This window comes from Ctenocephalides felis, unplaced genomic scaffold (assembly GCF_003426905.1).
Source record: "Ctenocephalides felis isolate EL2017-DRISC unplaced genomic scaffold, ASM342690v1 CF-g0.4_SCAFFOLD_00845, whole genome shotgun sequence".
NCBI lineage: Eukaryota > Metazoa > Arthropoda > Insecta > Siphonaptera > Pulicidae > Ctenocephalides > Ctenocephalides felis.
The window spans coordinates 5,680,648-5,701,700 of record NW_020536999.1 but is presented as its reverse complement, the minus strand read 5'-3'; the positions used below and the strand labels follow the sequence as shown (position 1 = coordinate 5,701,700).

General features: G+C 29.7%; 2 protein-coding genes and 1 long non-coding RNA gene across 3 annotated transcripts in view; 2 read left to right on the top strand and 1 right to left on the bottom strand.

Moving 5' to 3' along the window:
- The window catches only part of LOC113370319 (Krueppel-like factor 9), a 526,951-nt gene that overhangs the window by 254,414 nt on the left and 251,484 nt on the right, over nucleotides 1-21,053 (top strand). The window lies entirely within an intron of this gene.
- LOC113370400 lies at nucleotides 9,595-9,980 on the bottom strand. The gene is made up of 2 exons (XR_003366561.1): nucleotides 9,859-9,980; nucleotides 9,595-9,783 (listed from the first exon to the last, which is right to left on the bottom strand). It is a non-coding gene; the product is annotated as an uncharacterized LOC113370400 (long non-coding RNA).
- Nucleotides 10,897-14,569, top strand: LOC113370291 (very-long-chain (3R)-3-hydroxyacyl-CoA dehydratase 3-like). The gene is made up of 6 exons (XM_026610966.1): nucleotides 10,897-10,980; nucleotides 11,039-11,143; nucleotides 11,224-11,334; nucleotides 11,413-11,530; nucleotides 11,593-11,938; nucleotides 14,236-14,569. The coding sequence occupies exons 1-6, from the start codon at nucleotides 10,897-10,899 to the stop codon at nucleotides 14,564-14,566; spliced, it is 1,095 nt and encodes a 364-aa protein (XP_026466751.1). The 3' UTR covers nucleotides 14,567-14,569.

Sequence of the window (21,053 nt, the reverse complement as noted above, 5' to 3'; positions counted from 1 at the left end):
TCACAAATTCGGAGCGAAGGAGTCCATAATGAATTGTTTATATCAAATTTGATGTCAAAAATGTCTAATTTGAAGGTGCCAAGTATCAAAGTTGAAGTGTTTATATCCAATTTTATGTTCAAAATATGTAATTTGAAGTGCTAAACTTTAAATTTGAAGCGCCAAGTATCAATTTTGATGTGTTTATATCAAATTTTATGTTCAAAATGTCTATTTTGAAGTGCCAAGTGTCAAATTTTAAGTGCAAAATATCTATTTTGAAGTGCTAAGCGTCATATTTGAAGTATGGACATTAATTTTGAATTGAAAGAGTAATATTTGGAGTGAGGTTATCAAATTTGAAATGTATAGTTAATAATTAGTTGTTAAATTTGAAGTGGCGGTAATAAATTTTGAAGTGCTAATTCTCATATTTTTATTCGTAAGTGTAGATATTAATTTTGAAGTAAAAAAGTCACAATTAAATTGTATATATCAATCTTGAAGAGCCAAATGTCTGATTGAGCAAAAATAGTATTAAATTTGTAGTGGAAATATTAATTTTGAAGTGAAACGTTGGAAGTCAAAGAGTCAAATTGTTCCAATGTTGAACTTGTAGCGTCTAGTGTCATATTTTAAAAATGTAATATCAAATGTCAAGCATTGAATTTCAAATGTCTATGAAAAATTAATAAATTTACTAATTTGCGTCATAACAAATTCATTTATTTATTCAAACAAATGCAACACTTTGCAATGTTTCAAGTGCATTTGTATATAATAATACAAGTTTTTGTCATAAATCAAGAGCATGACATTAATTGCCTTGATGATATAATTAATTTCCTTCTGTATATATAATAAACATTGTTTATTATTTATTAAATAATTACATCATCAGTGTTTAATATACAAACGCATTATTCAATTTTTAACTCTTATATATTTACAAATATTATTTATTTACAACAATATTATCTTAAATAAGTTATTAACAATATTTATTATTTTATCGACTAAAAATATAGTTTAATGAGAAAATTTGGTGTTGATGAAGTGGCAAATGACTAGCATTTAGGATCTTTAGTAACGGTGGTGTCCTGGAAATAAAATAGAAACATAGAATTTATTTATTAATAATATAATTCTCCTGCAATCTAGTGTGGCATCTCGTTACTAATTTTACTCAATTAGTAATGGAAATAAACTATTTTATTTCAAACATAACCAAGAACGAAAAATATACTGAGTTTCTGTAGGATTTTTTGATGCATGGACACTGTACATATAATTTAGTTTCTTACAAATTTATTTTTTTAGACGATCGGTTCAAAATTTGCAAAAGATAAAATAAATAATTAAATACTAACATTAATATTGTTTAATGTTTTATTTAATTTTTTATTTTACAATATACTTAATAAATTTATTCTAACTAACCATATGAACCGTGACCTTTGTGACCGTGACCGTGGAAACCGCCATGGCCGTGACCATGACCTCCATGACCACCGTGTCCTCCGCCTCCGTGGGGTCCTCCTAGAAATTCACCACTTCCTTAAAATTAAAAGGAATGATGAAAGTATTATATAATAAATTATGATAAATATATTCTCTTGCCTCCAAATTCATCACTACCGCTTCCGCTGCATCCACCTCCATGACCGCCGCCAAAGGCGCCTGCGTGAGAACTACTAAACGCTCCTCCACCAGCTCCTCCAAAACCTCCGTGACCACCACCAGGACCACCACCGAAGCCTCCGTGGCCACCACCAGGACCACCACCAAAGCCTCCGTGGCCACCACCAGGTCCACCACCAAATCCTCCGTGGCCACCCCCTGGACCGCCGCCAAAGCCTCCACCGTATCCTGAGGAACCACCATGGCCTCCACCTCCGTATCCACCATGACCTCCGGAGCCTCCTAAACCACCACCGTGACTTCCACCAACAATCCTGATCCGCCTCCGTGGCTACCTCCGAGGCCTCCGCCTAGACCACTACCGTGGCCACCACCGAGGCCTCCGCCTAAACCACTACCGTGTCCGCCTCCGAGGCCTCCGCCTAAACCACTACCGTGTCCGCCTCCAAGGCCTCCGCCTAAACCTCCTCCCATGGCCGCCACCTCCAAGGCCTCCACCATGTCCGCCTCCTCCAAGGCCACCTCCGAGTTCATTTCCGTGACCGCCACCCACTCCACTCGTATAAGCTCCGGAAGTTGCTCCAGAATTTGCAAAACTACTACTTCCGGAGCCTCCATGGGCACCAGAGCCGCCTCCAAATCCTGGACCGCCGATTAGACCTCCTCCGTGGCTACCTCCGGGACCGAGACCTCCGCCGTGGCCACCTCCGGAACCCAGACCACCAGATCCTAGACCACCACCGGAGCCAGACCCACCTCCGTGACTACCGCCACCATCCATAACTTCCTCCTCCTCCTCTCCAGATTCCAAGACCACCGCCAGATCCGAGGCCTCCATGTCCTCCGGATCCAAAACCATCACTTCCACCGTGACCACCACCGAGGCCGCCTCCGGATCCTAAACCACCAGATCCGAATCCACCTCCTCCGTGGCCACCATCCGGATCCTAAACCACCACCACCTCCGCCGTGGCCACCTCCGGATCCCAAACCACCCAGATCCGAGACCTCCATGACCACCACCTCCTCCTAAACCGCCTCCAGGTCCAAATCCACCACCGCCTCCACCACCAAAGCTTCCAGAGCTAGCACTGCTGTGCGCTGAGGAACTGGCAAAACTACTGCTGCCAGAGCCTCCGTGACCACCACTTCCCAGTCCACCACTTCCTAGACCGCAGGAGGAACCTCCTTTGCATCCTTCTGCCCCGATCTCGGTTACTGGTTTGGAGGCATGAGTTGCTCCGTAGGGCTTTGCTGTTATCGTTGAAAATAGAAGCAGCAAAGCTGACAAAAACACCTGAAAGATAATAGATTTATTTTAAATATTTATAAATATAAATACAAACTAATGGTGTATGGCATCGTGCCTTAATGCAAATTGCTGGAACTTCACGCACCGTAATTCAAAATTCGAGTGATGACATTAGTGAGAATTATCAGAATTATGCTTGGTTAAGTCAACTAGCAATACTTTCCGCAGAGAATAATGACGTACACGCACTGAATTTCACCATTCAATCAAAAATTGCTGGCGATTTGGTGACATACCAATGATTCCGACTGGTCTTCCGTTTGACTTCAAACGATTGCAATTTCCAGTTCGCAATAACAAGTCGCAAGGCCAATAGCTTAGTGTTTGCGGGATAAATTTCAGATAGATTATTTAGAAAATCATTGTTTTTCACATGGGCTGTTATACGAGTTGGAAAACCATTTGCTTTGTTTGTGTTAACGTCAGACCAAAAAACAAAAAATGTGGTTTATCAAAGTGCACTTCAATGAAACGGATAATTGGCGATTCACTTTCATTTACTGAGAAGTTTAACTAAAAAACACTTCATTTTTGTAATCGAAATAAATTCATTACTGTTAGGTAATGAAATCAAATTTTTCCTTTTCAATATAAAACAAACTAGAAATTTCTTCATCTTTCTCACGAAACCATCTGGTGGCGAAACGGAGTTTGTCGGGTTTTGCTAGTACTATTATATATATCATTGTATCACTTACTATGAAACGATTCATTTATCCTCTCGATTATTTCTCGGATTTCTTCTCTCGTCTTCTGGCAAATAACAACTGATACCTACCACAACCAAATCACATCTTTTATAAGACGACATCTAATCATGGTGTCCTTGTCTCTAATTATTGATCGGGATGATTGATGATGAAAACATAAAAGTTCTTTATAACACAGATTTCGTGATAAGGCGATCTGTGAACTCTTCTCGGGATAGATCACGATCAATTGATAGTTGCATCGATTGATTATTGGTAGTGGTAATTAAAAATACCAATTGATAAAATTAGATAAGGAAATTGTGATTAGTTTCATGAGAAGATGATTTGTTTCTTGGAATGGACGATCGGAAATTTGGTGCTGATGGTAGAAAGATGGTACTTGGCGAATTTTTTTGGCATTTTGGAAAAGGGGATTTTTGGTTTGATGCTTGATGATTTTTGGGAATGTTTAATTTCCTGGAAAGTTTTGGAAAACAAATTTGTTTGGCGAACTGTTATATGTACTCTTAGAAATTCCTGGAGGTTTCACAAATGATGTACAATTTATAAAATTTTTCTACATTTTTAACATCCCGTAGGATAAGTTATTGTAATGGGCCGAAAATCGAAATTGAAAATTTTTACATTTCTCGGCGTTTTGAATGTTTCTGAACATTTTGGCATACCTCAGAGAAAATGGATGTGTGTGTGTGTATGTATGTATGGATACAATTTTTCGTCCACGTTTTCGGGCGCACGGATCAACCGATTTCGAATGGTTCAAAAAACATTCGATTCCTATTAACGAGTAGACGTGCTGACTAGTTTGTCACAGGGAGGTCAAGCCGTTTTGGAGATACAGAACATTTTGAAACACTTCAGAAAAAAATGGATGTGTGTGTGTGTGTATTTTGTGTGTTTTTGTGTGTTTTTCGTCCACGTTTTCAGGCACGCGGATCAACCGATTTAAATGGTTCAAATATATTTGATTTCCATTGATGGGGAGATGTGCTGATTAGTTTTTGACAAAGGCAGGTCCAGCCGTTATGGAGATACGAAGCAAAGAGTGCAGAAAATACAAATCAAGTTTTTGAGAGAACGGCGCGTCCGATTTGAATGATTCAAAAACCATTCGCTTCGTATTGATGTAGAAAGTATATACTACATTTTTACGATGACAGATCCAGTGTAATTTTCTTTGTATTTTTATAATTCTCTAAAAATTGTAGAAAATATCATATTTTATTTTACATTCTTATTAATTTGTTTCGAAACTTTGAATTTTTTTTAAATTTTGTTAGGAGAATGTTTTGTTTTAAAGTTTTTGGCAGTTTGTTTTTTCAAATGCACATTTACAAATAACTTAACGTAAATTTTACAAATTTTGAAATTTTTGGTAAAATTTTTGAAAAACTTCAATCTAAAAAAATCTTAACATTTTAAGTTTTTCAAAGTTTATGTTTTTGTATGAAAATCCGAATCGATAAATTTATATTTCCTCGACGTTTCTAGTCATTCTGAATCGTTTGACACCAAAAATAAAATAAGTTAACTAAAATTAAAAGCATAAATATAGGGGCCAAAAATATACCAATATTATGGCAAGGCTATGTTTATATTCATTATGTACGTTTCGACGCTATATGTGTGTCATCATTTAGCAAGTTAACAAGTTGTAAAAAAAATTATCTAGAATTTATTAAAAAAGACCAAGGTTATTAATTTCATATCCCTCACATCACTTTTTTTAATTTATTATACTTGTACATTTTATTTTATTACCAGTTTAATTTTTTTTTGTAAAACGATGTATTTAATTTTGTTTTTTTCCTGATTTGCTTATTAATATTATTATATTTAATATTTTTTTAATTTTTATAAACTTAGCATTAATTTAACACTCATTTGATCAAAGATGACACACATACAGCGCCGAAACATACATTATAGTGATTTATTTCATTTATTGCTTAATTTGTTTTTTTTTTTAACTTTCCGTAGGCGTAAGTTATAGTAATCGCAAAAAAAAATCGAAAATGAAAATTTTTGCATATCTTTACGTTTCAGAGGTTGCTAAACATTTTGGCACTCCTTAGAAAAAATGGATGTTTTTGTGTGTTCAGCGCGATGGCTTAAAAAAAATGTTCAAAATTTGCAAAAAAAAAATGAAATACAAAAAAAATTCATTTTTGTTATAAAGACAATTTTTTTCAAAAATTTAAAATTCTCTCAAAAATTTAATTTTTATAAAGTTTGTTTTTAGTAATTTAGTTTCCAGTACACGAAGTTTCAGGAATTTGCCTTAAGGCACGATGCCATACACCACTTAGTTAGTTTGACTATTTTGGCTGCAATTATTTGATTATTATTATATGCACATTTATATTTCAATATATATATATATATATATATTACAATATTAAAAGAAAAATGTAAATAAATATTATTACATAATAGTAAACATGATTATGCAAATTTAAAACACATGCATACTTTAAATACAATGTATACATTTCGAGGAAACCAATTAACTAATTGCCACAATCAATTAAAACTAATCAATTATATTTTATGATATCCAATAAATCTCACATCAACAATAATTTGTCTTCATGCATATTATGTAAATAATAAACAAATAAAACTCATACATTATTTGTACATAAATATATATTCCATTCTTCAACAACCTATAACATTTATCACATACAAAATTAATAATATTGTTTTACATCCGTCACAATTAAAAATATAGCAAATAGAGATTAAAGCTAATTACTAATGTTTTTTTTTAGACTACAACTTGACTACGAGAGCTGTAGGGGATGATCAAGATTTAGGATGACTTTGCTTCCATTTTCTGCTGCTTGATTTTGTAATCGGACAAAGCTGCCTTGATAGCATCTTCTGCCAACACTGGAAAGGTAAGAAACTAGGTGTAATTATTGTACGTAATATTTTATAACAATATTTTTTGCACTCATCATTTTCTACTCGTCAAGACCTTTCAAACAATACCCCACATGCCATAAAAAATAGAATATAAATTTTTTGAAGTAAAACTTCTTTAGACTCGTTTAATACAAATTCGTTAAAAGTGTAATTTTTTTGGCCAAATCACATAGTTAATTTTAGTATTCGCTACAAAAGTTTTACAACTTACACAATAGAATTAAAAAAAAACTAATATTTTATGTTTTAATAATAATTTAATAGTATATATATATATATATATATATATATATATATATAACGTGTTTATTACAATATACTCATTTTTTTATAAAAAATCATTTTCTACTCGTCGAGACCTTTTAAACGATACCCCACATGCCATAAAGGATATAATCAAAAATTTTTGAAGTAAAACTTCTTTAGACTCGCTTAATACAAATTCATTAAAAGTGTAAATTTCCGACATTTTTTGACGACATAATTAAAAAATCAATATATATATTTATGAATCCTAAAATTTATGATTGAATTATCCCTACTTTATTTAATTTTTATAATTGGACCACTGGGCTTCCACAGCCCTACAAGTAACTCTTTTATCATACAAAGTTTTATTTATATTTCTTTTATCATTTCTTACTTGAGCAATGCAGTTTCACGGGTGGCAAAGCCAGTTCTTTAGCGATATCTGTATTCTTCAATTTAGAAGCCTCCTCTATGGTCTTTCCTTTCACCCATTCGGTGGCCAAAGAGCTGGAGGCTATGGCAGAACCGCAGCCAAACGTTTTGAATTTGGCGTCAATGATTTTTCCATTTTCATCAACCTGGGGGGAAAATAATGAAAACATAGTTCATCTGCGTATTGAATTAATTATTCTATTCTATTATAATGCTTTAAGTCTTTGCGAACCTGTATTTGCAATTTCATGACATCACCACAAGCGGGTGCTCCCACAAGCCCTGTACCGACATTGCTGGAATTTTTATCCAGAGCTCCTACGTTTCTTGGATTCTCGTAATGATCGACCACCTTAAAATATGAATATAAGTAAAATATATAAATGATACAAGCATTTTTAGGTTAGAAAAACCTTGTATGTGCAAATAACAAGTTTGAGTTAGAATTTGGTACAAATTTTGAATAAGGTGGAAGATAAATGCTTTATAAATACTAAATTTGACATTTTTTATGTTTTCATGGGTACAATTTAATTTCAAAGTCTTTTTATTCTATTTTTTTTTTTTGGTTACTATTTATTTTACTTACTTTAGCATGATACAATGCCGCAGGAGTACTCAAGCTCCTGCGCAAACAATTATTAGTCAGACGATAAAGTGCCATTGTATTTTTCGTTATTTAACAAAAATTTAATCAAACAATTTGCCAATTACGTTTTTACGTCATTATCAAAACAAAATCGCAATTCGCAATCACATAAGATCTGACATTTGCTTCTGCGTCACTTGACAGTTTGTAATTGACAGGTTTAGGTTAAATGTAAACAAAAATAGTAATAGTAATAATAATAATACAAATAGATAATATGTGGTTAAATTAATTAAAATATGTTTATATCATTATTAATATATTTATATTACATTTGATTTAGCATTTAAATTCGTATTAATTCGTTAATGGACAACTTCATATCACTTAAGTTTGACAGTTGCAAAATGCAATAGGGAACGGGCAAGCTCATAAAAATGTCAGTGAAAACGCCATGACTTCTCGGGGTGGCGAAAAAGTGCAAACAAGGATTCCAAACAAGATGGCGTTTGACAGGTTTTATTTCGTATTTTGACAGGTTTTATTCAAACTTATGTGCTTGTTAAAGATGGTTATTGCTTCTTATAATCGCAATTTTTATTTATTTCTAATAATAATGCGGCATATCTGAGTCACCAATCATGTGCGTATATTAAGTGAAGAAGCGCATGAATAAGAAAGTGAATTTTGTTATAATTAACGTTAGAAGAAATAAATTGCTTCGTTGGATAGATTCATTGAGGTATGTACTCATAATTAAAATGTATTTGCTATTGACCACCATATTAAAACAAACATGTGTTGCTTAAAGGTATGATAAAATTTTCAGACAAGGCCATAAGATATTTTATGATTTGCATGTTGTGTTATCAGCTGAACAAAGTTTAGATCTTTCTATTAGTACTTTGTTGCAGAATGAATCTCATATTTGATAGGACGTCAGGACTTACAGGATTTCTACACTGCAATTTGATTTGATTTAATTGTTTTGTATTATTGCATTACTGCAGGTATGTTTTGTTTTATTGCATAAAAAGATATTACTTTTGAAAGTTTAGGAAGCTATTGTATCAGTATATGCACGGTTGAAGAATTTCTCCAAAATTTTATACCGATGAGCAGTATTTGCTAATATTGATAGAAGAGGGTCTCCTCCATAGATTGGTAATTATTTGTGTGAATTTAATATTACATACCTGTTAAAATTTTATACTTTAAATTATATGCTCTCAATGTTTTTTCTTTCAGATTAATTTAGGTACATATAAGAAGTATTCATCTTTGATTTCCAAAAGCTTTCAATTTATGTATTACATATAACATTTATGTACAGTTAATATTATTATACAAGCTAACAGTCATGATACATATATATTTAATCTAATATAAATTAACATTTCTTTCATTTACCATCCCCATCTTATCCAATAATGAAAGTTTGAAGATTCACCAAAATAGGACATAAAAAAACAATATTTTCACCAGAAAATTGATAGTCCTTTGGTATATTACATAGAAGTTTTAAAATTTTCATTCTGTGTATGACTCATTCTACATGTATACGCACACTAGCTTCAAAGTGAGTTTAATTAATATCTCCTGGTGAAAATAATCCGTTTTAAATTTAATTTTAAACAAATAGCATATGCACAAGTACTGCTATATTTATTAATTTGTCTAACTCAGTCCATATTGATGAAAATCCTGACTATAAAGTACAATTAAAAACTTTGTCTTTTTTACTCATGAATTTACCTTTGTCAGTTAATACAGCACATCCAGATTTTACTTTTTTTTATTACGCCCGAGAGTACATTAATTTGGGTTGGAGTGATTCTGCCTAAGCCCACATTATTAACAAATGAAATAAAGCCATCTGGAGTGCAAATAAATAAGAACCTACTTTCAAATACCCTGGAAACTACCAACGAATGAATCTGAAAAGTAAAACCTAAAGCAATATAACTAATTTCTAACTTTCATAATTAGTGTTTTCTAAGAATCAAACTCACAAATGGATTTTTAATAATGTTTTTATGCATGTAAATATGATCATTTAAGCAAATATTGATTTAATTTACTAAAGCCTCTTCAAACTTTGAACTTTCAATATTTTTCTGATTGAATATCCTTCCTGAATGTAAATAGTATGCATATTGGTAGTAGCAAACAAAATTTATATTTTGAATTTCATTATTCTTACCTCTGTTATTGTAAAATCATAAAAAATAAATGATGAAAATATGTAAGAAATATGAATTATTAAATGTTTAACCTAAAAATGCACGTTTTACGTCAAAACAAATATTAGTTGACAGCAAATTCAACTCATAAATGTGTCATCCGCCATATTTGTTGGAATCCAAGTTGCACTTAAAATCCGCTAGAGGAGAGCTTGCCCGTTCCCTATTTGCGGTAAATTTAAAATTTTAAATTAACTTTAACGTAAATTTGATAGTTTATATAACTTGCATCAATTAATACCGTTAAATTTACATAATCAATATATAAATATATAAATATTTGCTGTTTCAATTAATTTAACAATTGGTTTTGCAATAATGGCCACTTGACAGTTGATTGCTGACAGGTTTTATTTTAAACAAACTGTAAAAATATAATATATAGATAACACATTGAGTTTGTTAAATAAATTATTTTGCGTATACGTTTATATTGTTAATTATTATTAATATTTAAATGTTATTAATATTTAAATGTTATTAATATTATAAATTTATATTTCATTTCAAAAGTGTTGACAGTTGATAACTGACAACTTCATGTCGCTTTTGACAGTTGAAAGAAGTTATTTGACAGTTCATCCAGTAATCAACAAATTTTGAATAAAACAGTTTAAATAAACTACACAAATTTAATTAATTAAATAAAACACATGTGATGGATACTATAAACATGTATTTACATTTATATTTATTTCATTTATCTCTGGCAACACCACACACAAAAATATCGACCGGTGTCAAGTTTACATTTCTCAATAATATTTTGACCAAAATACATGAATAATTCATTAAACAAACTATGAAATGGTTTTAAATTCAAACCCAATTGTATACTGGTCACAAAACTTATCAAAAATCACTCTGAAAGTCGATTTATCCGATATAAAAGTTAGTGACATTCTATTTATAGTAAAACAAGTATTAAAATACTTTTTGTTTGTTTCAGGATCCTAATATTAGTTTGAGTGAAAGTCATTTGGATTTTTATGTTAAATCTAAGTCGAACAGATATAGTTTTGAGTTAGTGTTTTACTCAGGGATTGATCCTCAAGTAAGTAGATAAATGTATTATAATTGTAAATGAAAAATTGTGGTTATGAATTTAATGTTTGTGTTTTCTTGTTGTTGCAGAAGTCTAATTATCAAATTTTGCCAAATACGATTGAATTTGTGCTGAAAAAATCAATAAACGAATGGTGGCCGAGACTAACCTGTCATCCACAAAAACCTGCTTGGTTAAAAGTAAATATACATATATATATATATATATATATATATATATATATATATATATATTACTTATATTATATTTTATCCCAGGTCGACATTGACAATTGGCATTCGCCAAACTTCCTAATAAAAGAAAAACTAGACATTATGCAAGACTATCCCGAAATGTACAAAAAACTACACAAAGAAGAATATGGATACATTAAAGGCACTGCAAATATTTTCATTACCCCTACCAATCCTTCATCTTATATAATTTTTTTTTTCCAGAAGATATGAAAAAAGTATACCTAGTCATTTACAATTTCCTCCAATTCATCGGATTCTGTTACATATCACTAGTGATGTTTGTAAGGTACTGTCGAGACGGTCCTGAATCCATGCCCGGTACTTATTCAGCAGTCGGTGGGGCTTTCAGGTTTTGCCAGTTATTACAGTTTTTGGAAGTTATGCATCCGTTATTCGGGTATACTAAAGGAGGCATCATGACGCCTATGATGCAGACTACTGGAAGGTTTTTCATACTTTTTTGTATGATTGAAAGCGAACCCAGGATGCAGACGAAGCCGGTTGTGTTTTATTTGTTTTTTGCTTGGGCGCTGATAGAATTGATAAGGTAAGAATTTTTTTTGTAAAAAGTATTTTTTGGAAATGGATATTTAAATTGAAAATTATTTTTGGTTAGAGATGTGTTGAGTGAGTTTAGGATTTTTTTTGTTTTTTTGAATAACTTGAAATTTTCTTTCCGGACATTTTAATTTTCTAACTAATTTGCCATATGTGAAATTAGGACATTTTTTCACATTTCTTCAAATAAATTTTAATTTTATTCCCGGACATTTTATTTTTTTTTACATTAGTAAAAACTAGATAAAGTTTACTTAAATCTAGTAAAACTAGTTATATACACTTAATATCAAAATTTTAATTTGTAATTTAATTTGTATACATTAGTAAAAACTAGATAAAATTTACTAAAATCTATTAAAAACTGTTTATAAACTTACATAATGAAATTTTGAATATTTTGAATATTTAGTTTTGCCAGTAAAAACTAGATAAAATTTACTAAAATCTTGTATATCAAATGTTGTAAATCAAATAATTTAAAATGCGGTTTTTAGTATTTTCTTAATTTGCCTTATATGAATTTAGGACAGTTTTTATACATTTCTTCTAAAAACTTTTAATTTTATTCGCAGACATTTTTATTTATATACACCAGTAGAAACTAGATAAAATTTACTAGAATCCAGTAAAATGAATAATTCTAATTCTATTCAAAAACTAGATAAAATTTTGAAAATGATAAAAATAAATATGAAAAGAACTAAAAAACATCAATTTACACAAAAAATAAAATTAAGTTATAATTTTAATGAATGAATAATTTCATGTTATGAAGACAGTAACATCAATGGGATTTTTTTTCATTGTTTTTTTTATCGCACAACAAATTTTGTCCATTTAGATTTATGTTTTATACATCCTTAGAAACAAACCTTTTTTTGCATAATTTCAAACAATTTACATTTAATTTTTTTTGTTATTTTTACAATTTTGACAAATATTTCTTATTATCTAGTAAAAACCAGATAAAATTTACTGGGATCTAGAAAAAACTGTTTTTTATACAAAAGTTTGAATAAAACTTACTGGAAGATTTATTTTCTTGTAAAATAATTAGCAAGGCGACATTATTTTACATTTATTAAAATAACTTTGAATTTTCTTCCCGGATATTTTAATTTAGTTATATCAGTAAAATTTTGATAAAATTTACTAGAATCTAGTAAAAATTGCTTTATATACTTGGATATTGAAATGTTGAATAATTTGTAGTTGAAATACGGACTTTAGTATTTCCTTAATTTTGCCTTAATGTATGGATTCAAGATATTTTTTTACATTTTTTCAAATAACTTTTAATTTTCTTCCTGGACATTATAATATACTAACATCAGTAAAAACTAGATAAATTTAACTAAATTTTAGTAAAAACTGTTATATACACTTAGGTATTAAAATTTTCAATAATTTGTAGTTGAAATACGGACTTTAGTATTTACTTAATTTTGCCTTAATGTATGGATGGATTCAGGACATTTTTTTACTTTTTTTCAAATAACTCGAAATTTTCCTTCTAGATATTTTAATTTAGTTACATCAGTAAAAACTAAATAAAATTAACTAAAATCTAGTAAAACCTGTTTTCTACATTTGCATATTAAAATTTTGAATATTTACTAAAATATAGTAAAAACTGGATATTAAAAAATATGCACTTGGATATTAAAATTTTCAATGATAAAAAAAAGAATAACACATAAAAATTGAAGTAAATTATTATCAATAATAATAAAAATAAAAATTATGCATAACAAAAGTAATAAATTAAATATTGAAAGAACTATAAAAATAAAATGATAATAAAAATGTAGGCAATAATTATAATTAATGTAATATGTATATAATAAAATATTTCATGATTTATTTTAACAATACAATTCACTCGTTAATTTTTTTTCTTGTAATTTAAATTTATATTGCTTTGTTAAATAATATTCATATATAAAACATTTATCAATATTTCATCAATAAATTCAATGGGAATTTTATTGTATTTTAAATTTATTTTAGGGGGCGTCCATTAATCACGTGAGGTTTTAAGGGGGCAGGGAGATTCGACAAAAAATCACGAAATATCACGTGAGGAAGGGGGATATTAAGATATCACATATTTTATCTGAATTTTCAAAAGTATTCAAAAATTTTACACGTGATTTTTGGCGAGGAAGGTGGTGATGTTTCCAAATTTTCTTAAAAAGTCGATCACGTGATTAATGCACGCCGCCTTAAAGCAAATTTTGTTTTCACTTTCTAAATAATTTTTCCCCTTTCTTTTATTTCCAGATACCCCTACTACATATCACAACTGTACAAAAAAGACATAGCCCTGTTGACCTGGTTAAGGTACACAATCTGGATACCCTTATTCCCTTTAGGAGTCCTATGCGAAGGTATAATAGTATTAAGATGCATACCATATTTCGAAGAGACCAAAAAATTCACAGTCTCATTGCCAAACAGTTGGAATTTCGCATTCCATCTTCCATCGTTTTTAAGAATCTATTTGCTCTTTATGATAATACCTGGAATGTATTTTGTAATGTCGCATTTGTACAGGGCTCGAGTGAACAAACTCGGGCCTAAGAGCTGGAGAAAAAGTCAACCAGCATTTTAATAAAGGGGATAATTGAATTAAAAGAATTATTTGTTTTTGTGTATTTTACAGTTTCATTATTAACTTTTCCTGTAGGGCGAGTTGTAGGGAATGCATTACCGGTAAACCGCCCGATTTTTCGACGGTATTTTTACCGGTATTTACCCCAAAAACACCGGTATGTTCGGTATTTTTACATAAGCGCTATTTGATACATAATACCCTAAAGTTTAAATTTCTCTGAACAAATTTATCTTTAAATTCCATAATCGCATAAACAGCTATATTTTCAAGAGATTCTATAAGATAAACAAATGTCAAATATTATCTCAACTCGTTATTAAACTGAATATTTATTGCTTTCCAAAGGGCTTCATATCGTGTTACAAGAAATAGGACTGATATATAAATTAAATTGGACTGATAGATAATGATGTTTGTTTCATCTTATGTAAAAATGTAACGGTTTTTTAAGTGATATTTGCGCCAAAATATTTTATATCATACAGATTACATCTGCGTAATTTTCATTTTTGTCTAACTTTATACATAATAATTATGATAATTACTAAATATTTTTTGCTTCTTATTACAATTATAAAATATTATTTTTCGAAAACGTTTCGAAGTTTGAAAATACTATAGAAGCATCACATTGTTTTAAATAACAATACTCAACAATTATAGTAACTTATTATTTATCTCGACAAAGTATCCGATCTTAAATTAGTGTAGAAAAATTATTTTTTTTTAAATATTGGAGATTATGGGGACGTGCTGATTAGTTTTTGGCAAAGGCAGGTCCGAGAGTTTCGAAGATACGGTGCAAAAAGTGCCGTCTCCTTATCAATACGAATCGAATGTTTTTTGAATTATTCAAATAGGTTGACTCGTGTTCTAAAAATCATCGACGAAAATTTGTATCCACACACACACACACCGAAATGTTCAGAAACCTCTGAAACGTAAAGATACATAAAAAAATTTAACATCTCGAAGGAGAAGTTTATGTTTTCATCAGAAAATCCGACTCGCTAGTTTTGTTTTCTCGACGTTTCAAGCCATTCTGAATCGAATGAGACCAAATTTGGAAAAAGTATGTGTGTGCGTGTGTGTGAACAGATTTTTTGCCGTAAATCGACGTTTTCTCGAAAACGGCTGGGCCGATTTCAAAAATTTAAAAGCCGATCGATGTATCTCGATGAGGACTATCATTTTTCAATTTTGCGCGACTATCAACCGAGTCGTTTCTTTACAAATCGCAGAAAAGTGAAAAACTTTTCGTCCACGTTTTAGCCCGCAATTCTAAATCGATTTTGAAAATTCAAAAACCGTTCGAAAGATATTGGTTGGGAATCGTGCTGATTAGTTTTTGGTAGAGATCGGCCGGGCCGTTTTATTGCAATAAAGTTTTTTTAAAAAAAATTTCGACGATTTTTATGATTTCTTTTTGACGGTAGATACCATAGTCTTATAGATTATACTAAAATATCACGGCCCCACGATAAGCCGTTTAATTTTTAAAATTCTTCAAAGTTTGCAAAAATTAGTATATTTTTTTTGGCATTTGTCAACATTAGACCTTTGATCGACGTTTTCTCAAAAACGCCTGAACCGATTTTAGAAATTTAAATTTGATGTATCTCAATGAGGACTATCTCAGTCAGTTTTGTGAGACGGTCTGCCGAGCCGTTTCTTTGTAATGTGAAAAAAAGTGTTAAACTTTTTGTTCACATTTAACCTCAAACTACCGAACCGATTTTAAAAAATCAAAAACTGTTCGAAAGATATCAGTTGGGAATAATACTGATTAGTTTTAGGTGAAAATCTACCGAGCCGTTTTCTTGTAATTAACTGTTGAAAAAAAAATTTAAGCCGATTTTCACGGAACTTTTTTTGGCGATATATATATACTTATAGAACTTACTGAAATATTACGGTTTTACGACAAGTAGTTTAATTTTAAAAATTCATCAAAGTTTGAGAAAATGAGTAGCTTCTTTTTGACGTTGGACTAAAATACGTTTATTTAATAATAAAATTATCTACAACTTTGCTATAGATATTTCTACATTATATTAATGCCAGAATTGCAAGTCGTTACGGTCAGCTTTAGCAGCATAGTCGGCATGGATGTAGAATTCTGTGAACGAAGGCTGCACAAATTGGTCTTTCGGCACGGTCTTGTACACAGGCTCGTTGTATAATTTACCGACCTAAATATAAAAGTACAAACATTAAAAATAATATACAATCATATATTTTTTACCTCCGTACCTCCCATCCTTTAACATTTGCCATCAATCTGGCCTCTTCGTCCCGGTTTCGTCTGATTTGTTTCAAGTACTCGCGGTCCCTTTCGGCCAGGAGCAAAGGGTGCAGGGCAATTCGTCCTGATCGCATTTCTAGTTTTTCTCTACGGACATCCTTCCAATTTTGGAGGTAGAGGTAGCAACTGGCACATGTTACTCCGGCTAATATGCCGAAACAAGTGATACCTGGGAAAAAATAGTTATTTATTTATTTATTTATATATATATATATATATATATATATATATATATATAAAGGATCGCAAAATGTGTTGGTAAGCGCATAACTCAACAACGCCTGGACCAATTTGGTCAATTCATTTTTTAAAATGTTCGTTGAAGTCCAAGGATGGTTCTTACGATAAGAAAAAATCGAATAATTTCCGGAAAAACAGCCCTTTTCTTTTTCACATACAAACGTTTTCTAACTAAAACGTAGAATCAATTTGAGCGTTATTGCTATTATATAAAGTCCATATTAAATTACGAGCACTCACTGTATACTCCTCCTAAACGATTATTCGGATTTTGATAAACCTTTCTGAACTTTGTTGAAGAAATTTTCTAGCATGTATGTGATTATAAAGTACTGGGATGTATGTGCAATATTGTAGAAATAAATGGAAAAAAATTGCAAAAAACGACATGTCATTGTTTGCATTGAAAATAAATGAAAACTATATTCTGCCAAAAATATCAATTTACTTATGAACCTAGCTAGACAATATTAGAATATTCATATTAATAAATAACCTTCTAAATTAATATACATATTAATAAATAAACTTATGACTGAGATGTGCCAGAAATTGAAATAATATAAAATACAGTGTATGTATGACAGATTGAATGATACACATATGAACATGATATGACAAATTAATTCACTTAAAATATGAAATTAGGTATTAATCAGGGCCGATCCTACCTTTGATGCGACGCTTTGCGAAAAATACGAGCGCACGCCTTAGGGGCGTCAACACAAGATTCGGATATTATATTTTTAATATAGTTTTTTTTTTCAATATATAATTTCTTTGCATCTTTTACTAATCTTTCCACAATATTTTTAAAATTCGTAAAAATTTCACTTTATAACAATAAATGTGAAAGTAAAGATGAATACATACAAATCGGCCCTCACGATATCGATTAGGAGAAGTTTAAGGTGCAATTTTGTATATCTTAAATAATAAAAAATTAAATTAATTTAATCCAACATGAAGTACCAGTGTTATGTTATGGTTATGGTTATGTTATACAATTTAAACGACTTCAATTTCCAATATAGTGTGGGAATTGAGACTCATCATTTTATTTAAAGCAGTTCTACATTTAACATCGTTCATATTATAAATGTATATGCATTTTGGCTAGAAGAGTACTTTGAAAAGCAATAATTATTATTTTTAGGTAAACGGTAAATATTAGTATATTATATTAAAAATTGTAGACATAGGTACAGGTCAACGTCTGTCGGGTCATCTAGTATATATATATATATATATATATATATATATATATAAGGTGGTCCTTAATATGGACATTTCGAATTTCTTTGATCCCAAGTGCTCAAACGCTTCCAAATTAATACAAAAAAATCCTCTAAAAGTTTTATCTTTCAATATTAACATTTAGACAGTCCGCAATTCAATTAAAAGTTTCGTATATCCATTATTACCATACATTCTTGCACCATCTGTGATAGCATAACTCAAATATTACGACACGTAAAAATATTTATAAAACACTTGACCACTAATTGAATCCATGTGAACTGTTTAACAAAATATTTATTCATCATGGCATCAAAATTAATTTTGCAACAAAATATTTATTTAAATGGTGATTTTGACGCGAAAATTATCAGTAATAAATTGCCTTCGAAATTACAAGTCTGCTTTCACAGATGGCGCAAGAATTTACTTAATAATAAGTTTACGAAACTTAATTGAATTGCGGACTATCTAAATGGTAATATTAAGAGCTAAAACTTTTAGTGAATTTTTTTTTTTAATTTGAAAGGATTTGAACCCTTGGGAGCAAAGTAATTCGAAATTGTCCATATCGAGGACCACCCTTTGTTCGACGTTAAGACATATTCTTGAAATGTTAATTTGCAGCCAGTCGTCGAATTAAAAGAACAATAAATATTAATAATGATCTATTTATTTATACGTTTCGACACGGAATGTGTGTCATCATTCAATAAATAATGCTAGTTTAATTTTTTGTGTTTTTTTTGCTTGTTTAATTTCTTTTAATCCATAATATATTTTAAATTTAATCTTTTTAAACTTTGTAAAAATTCTTTTAGATACTGTTTATATTAAATAAAAAAAATTGCTGAATGATGACACACAAACGTGTCAAAACGTATAAATAAATAAATCATTATTTATTGTTCTAATAAATATTGAAAGTTTTTACTAATGTAAATAAATTAAAATGTCTGGAATGATTTTTAGTAAAATAATTTTAAAAAAAATAAGAGTTGTCGAAATTGAAAAAATAACGAAAAACTTGAAATTTGAATTTTAAGATAAAAAAATTTGAAGTTTGGAAATATTTTTTATTTCATTATATTTTTTTAATAAAATATTAATGGCAGATCTTGTTAGATATGTTTGCTATCTTATTTTAGGATAAAATAATATTCTTAATAAATAAGAATGAGAATTTATTTAAAACCGCCTTCTCTTATAAATAATTGTACTTATGTACGTTTTGGCAGTAAATGAGTGTCATCATTCAGCAGTTTTTAGAATATTTGTATATTTAACTTATCACAAAAAATCAAAGCCAATTAATTTTATGAAAGAAACAAAGAAGAAAATTTAAAAAAATTTACAAAATACTTATAAGACTAAGAAGCAATTATTTTCTGATATTAAGTTAAGTATTTTTATTAATATTCATAGATTTATTTATTCTTCATTAAATTTAGTTAATGGAAAAAAAATAGGTACTAAATGTCCAAATTTGCATTAAAGGAATACTAAAGTCCGCATTTTAACTACAAATTATTCAAAATTTCAATGTGCAAGTGTATATAACGAGTTTTACTAGATTCTAGTAAATTTTATCTAGTTTTTACTGATATAAATAAATTATAAAGTCCGTGAAGAAAATTAAAAGTTATTTGAATAAACGTAAAAAAATGTTCTGAATTCATATATGATAAATTATCAAAATGCTGAAACTTGCATTTTAACTACAAATTATACAAAATTTTGATACTAAAGTGTATATAGCAGTTTTCTTCTATAATTTAGTAAATTTTATCTAGTTTTTACTGATGTCCAGGAATAAAAATATCCAGGAAGAATATTTCAAGTTATAAAGAAATGTAAAAAAAATTTCCTAAATTCACATGGCACTATTTATCAAATGCTAAAATCCACAATTCAACTACAAATTATTCAAAATTTTAAGACCCAAGTGCATAAAACAGTTTTTACTAGATTTTTGTAAATTTTATCTATTTTTTACTATATATATATATATATATATATATATATATATATATATATGAAATGCCTAAAGCAATATTTGTATCTAGTTCGTTCTTGCTTTATTCAGTATACAAGTGTTGAATATACTTTAGGCAACGATAAACCTGTTTACGATACTATTTTATAATGAACTACAATCCTAATAAATAACATATATATATATATATATATATATATATATATATATAAAAACTACTAAGAACCATTCATAAAGCACTTGCTAAAGCTTTGTACATAAATCTGACTAGTTTTTATGAGCCATAGTATAAATAACCTATACAAGTACTCCTGACATACTACACACAAACCCAATATAATCTTGTATCTAAAATAAATCTTACTACTACCTCAATCATTATTGTATCAACTATAGTAATATAAGATATATTACTATTATTATTTCATTTATCTATTATATTATTACAATTCTTGTATGACATAACACCATACAATACCAGAAAAGAATGTTTTCGCAGGGACCCTCTTGAAATTAATGGGTTTGTAGCCTCCTTCTGGTGGTAAATCTTGAGGTTTAGTGCTGTTGCAGTTGCCATTATAAACTAATAATTAATAATTACACAGATATTATAATAATAATAATAATAATGACATATTTAATCTCAGACTTCAAGAGTTGTGAGGAACTGTCACTTGAGAGATGGACTGGCGCTAACTTCACAG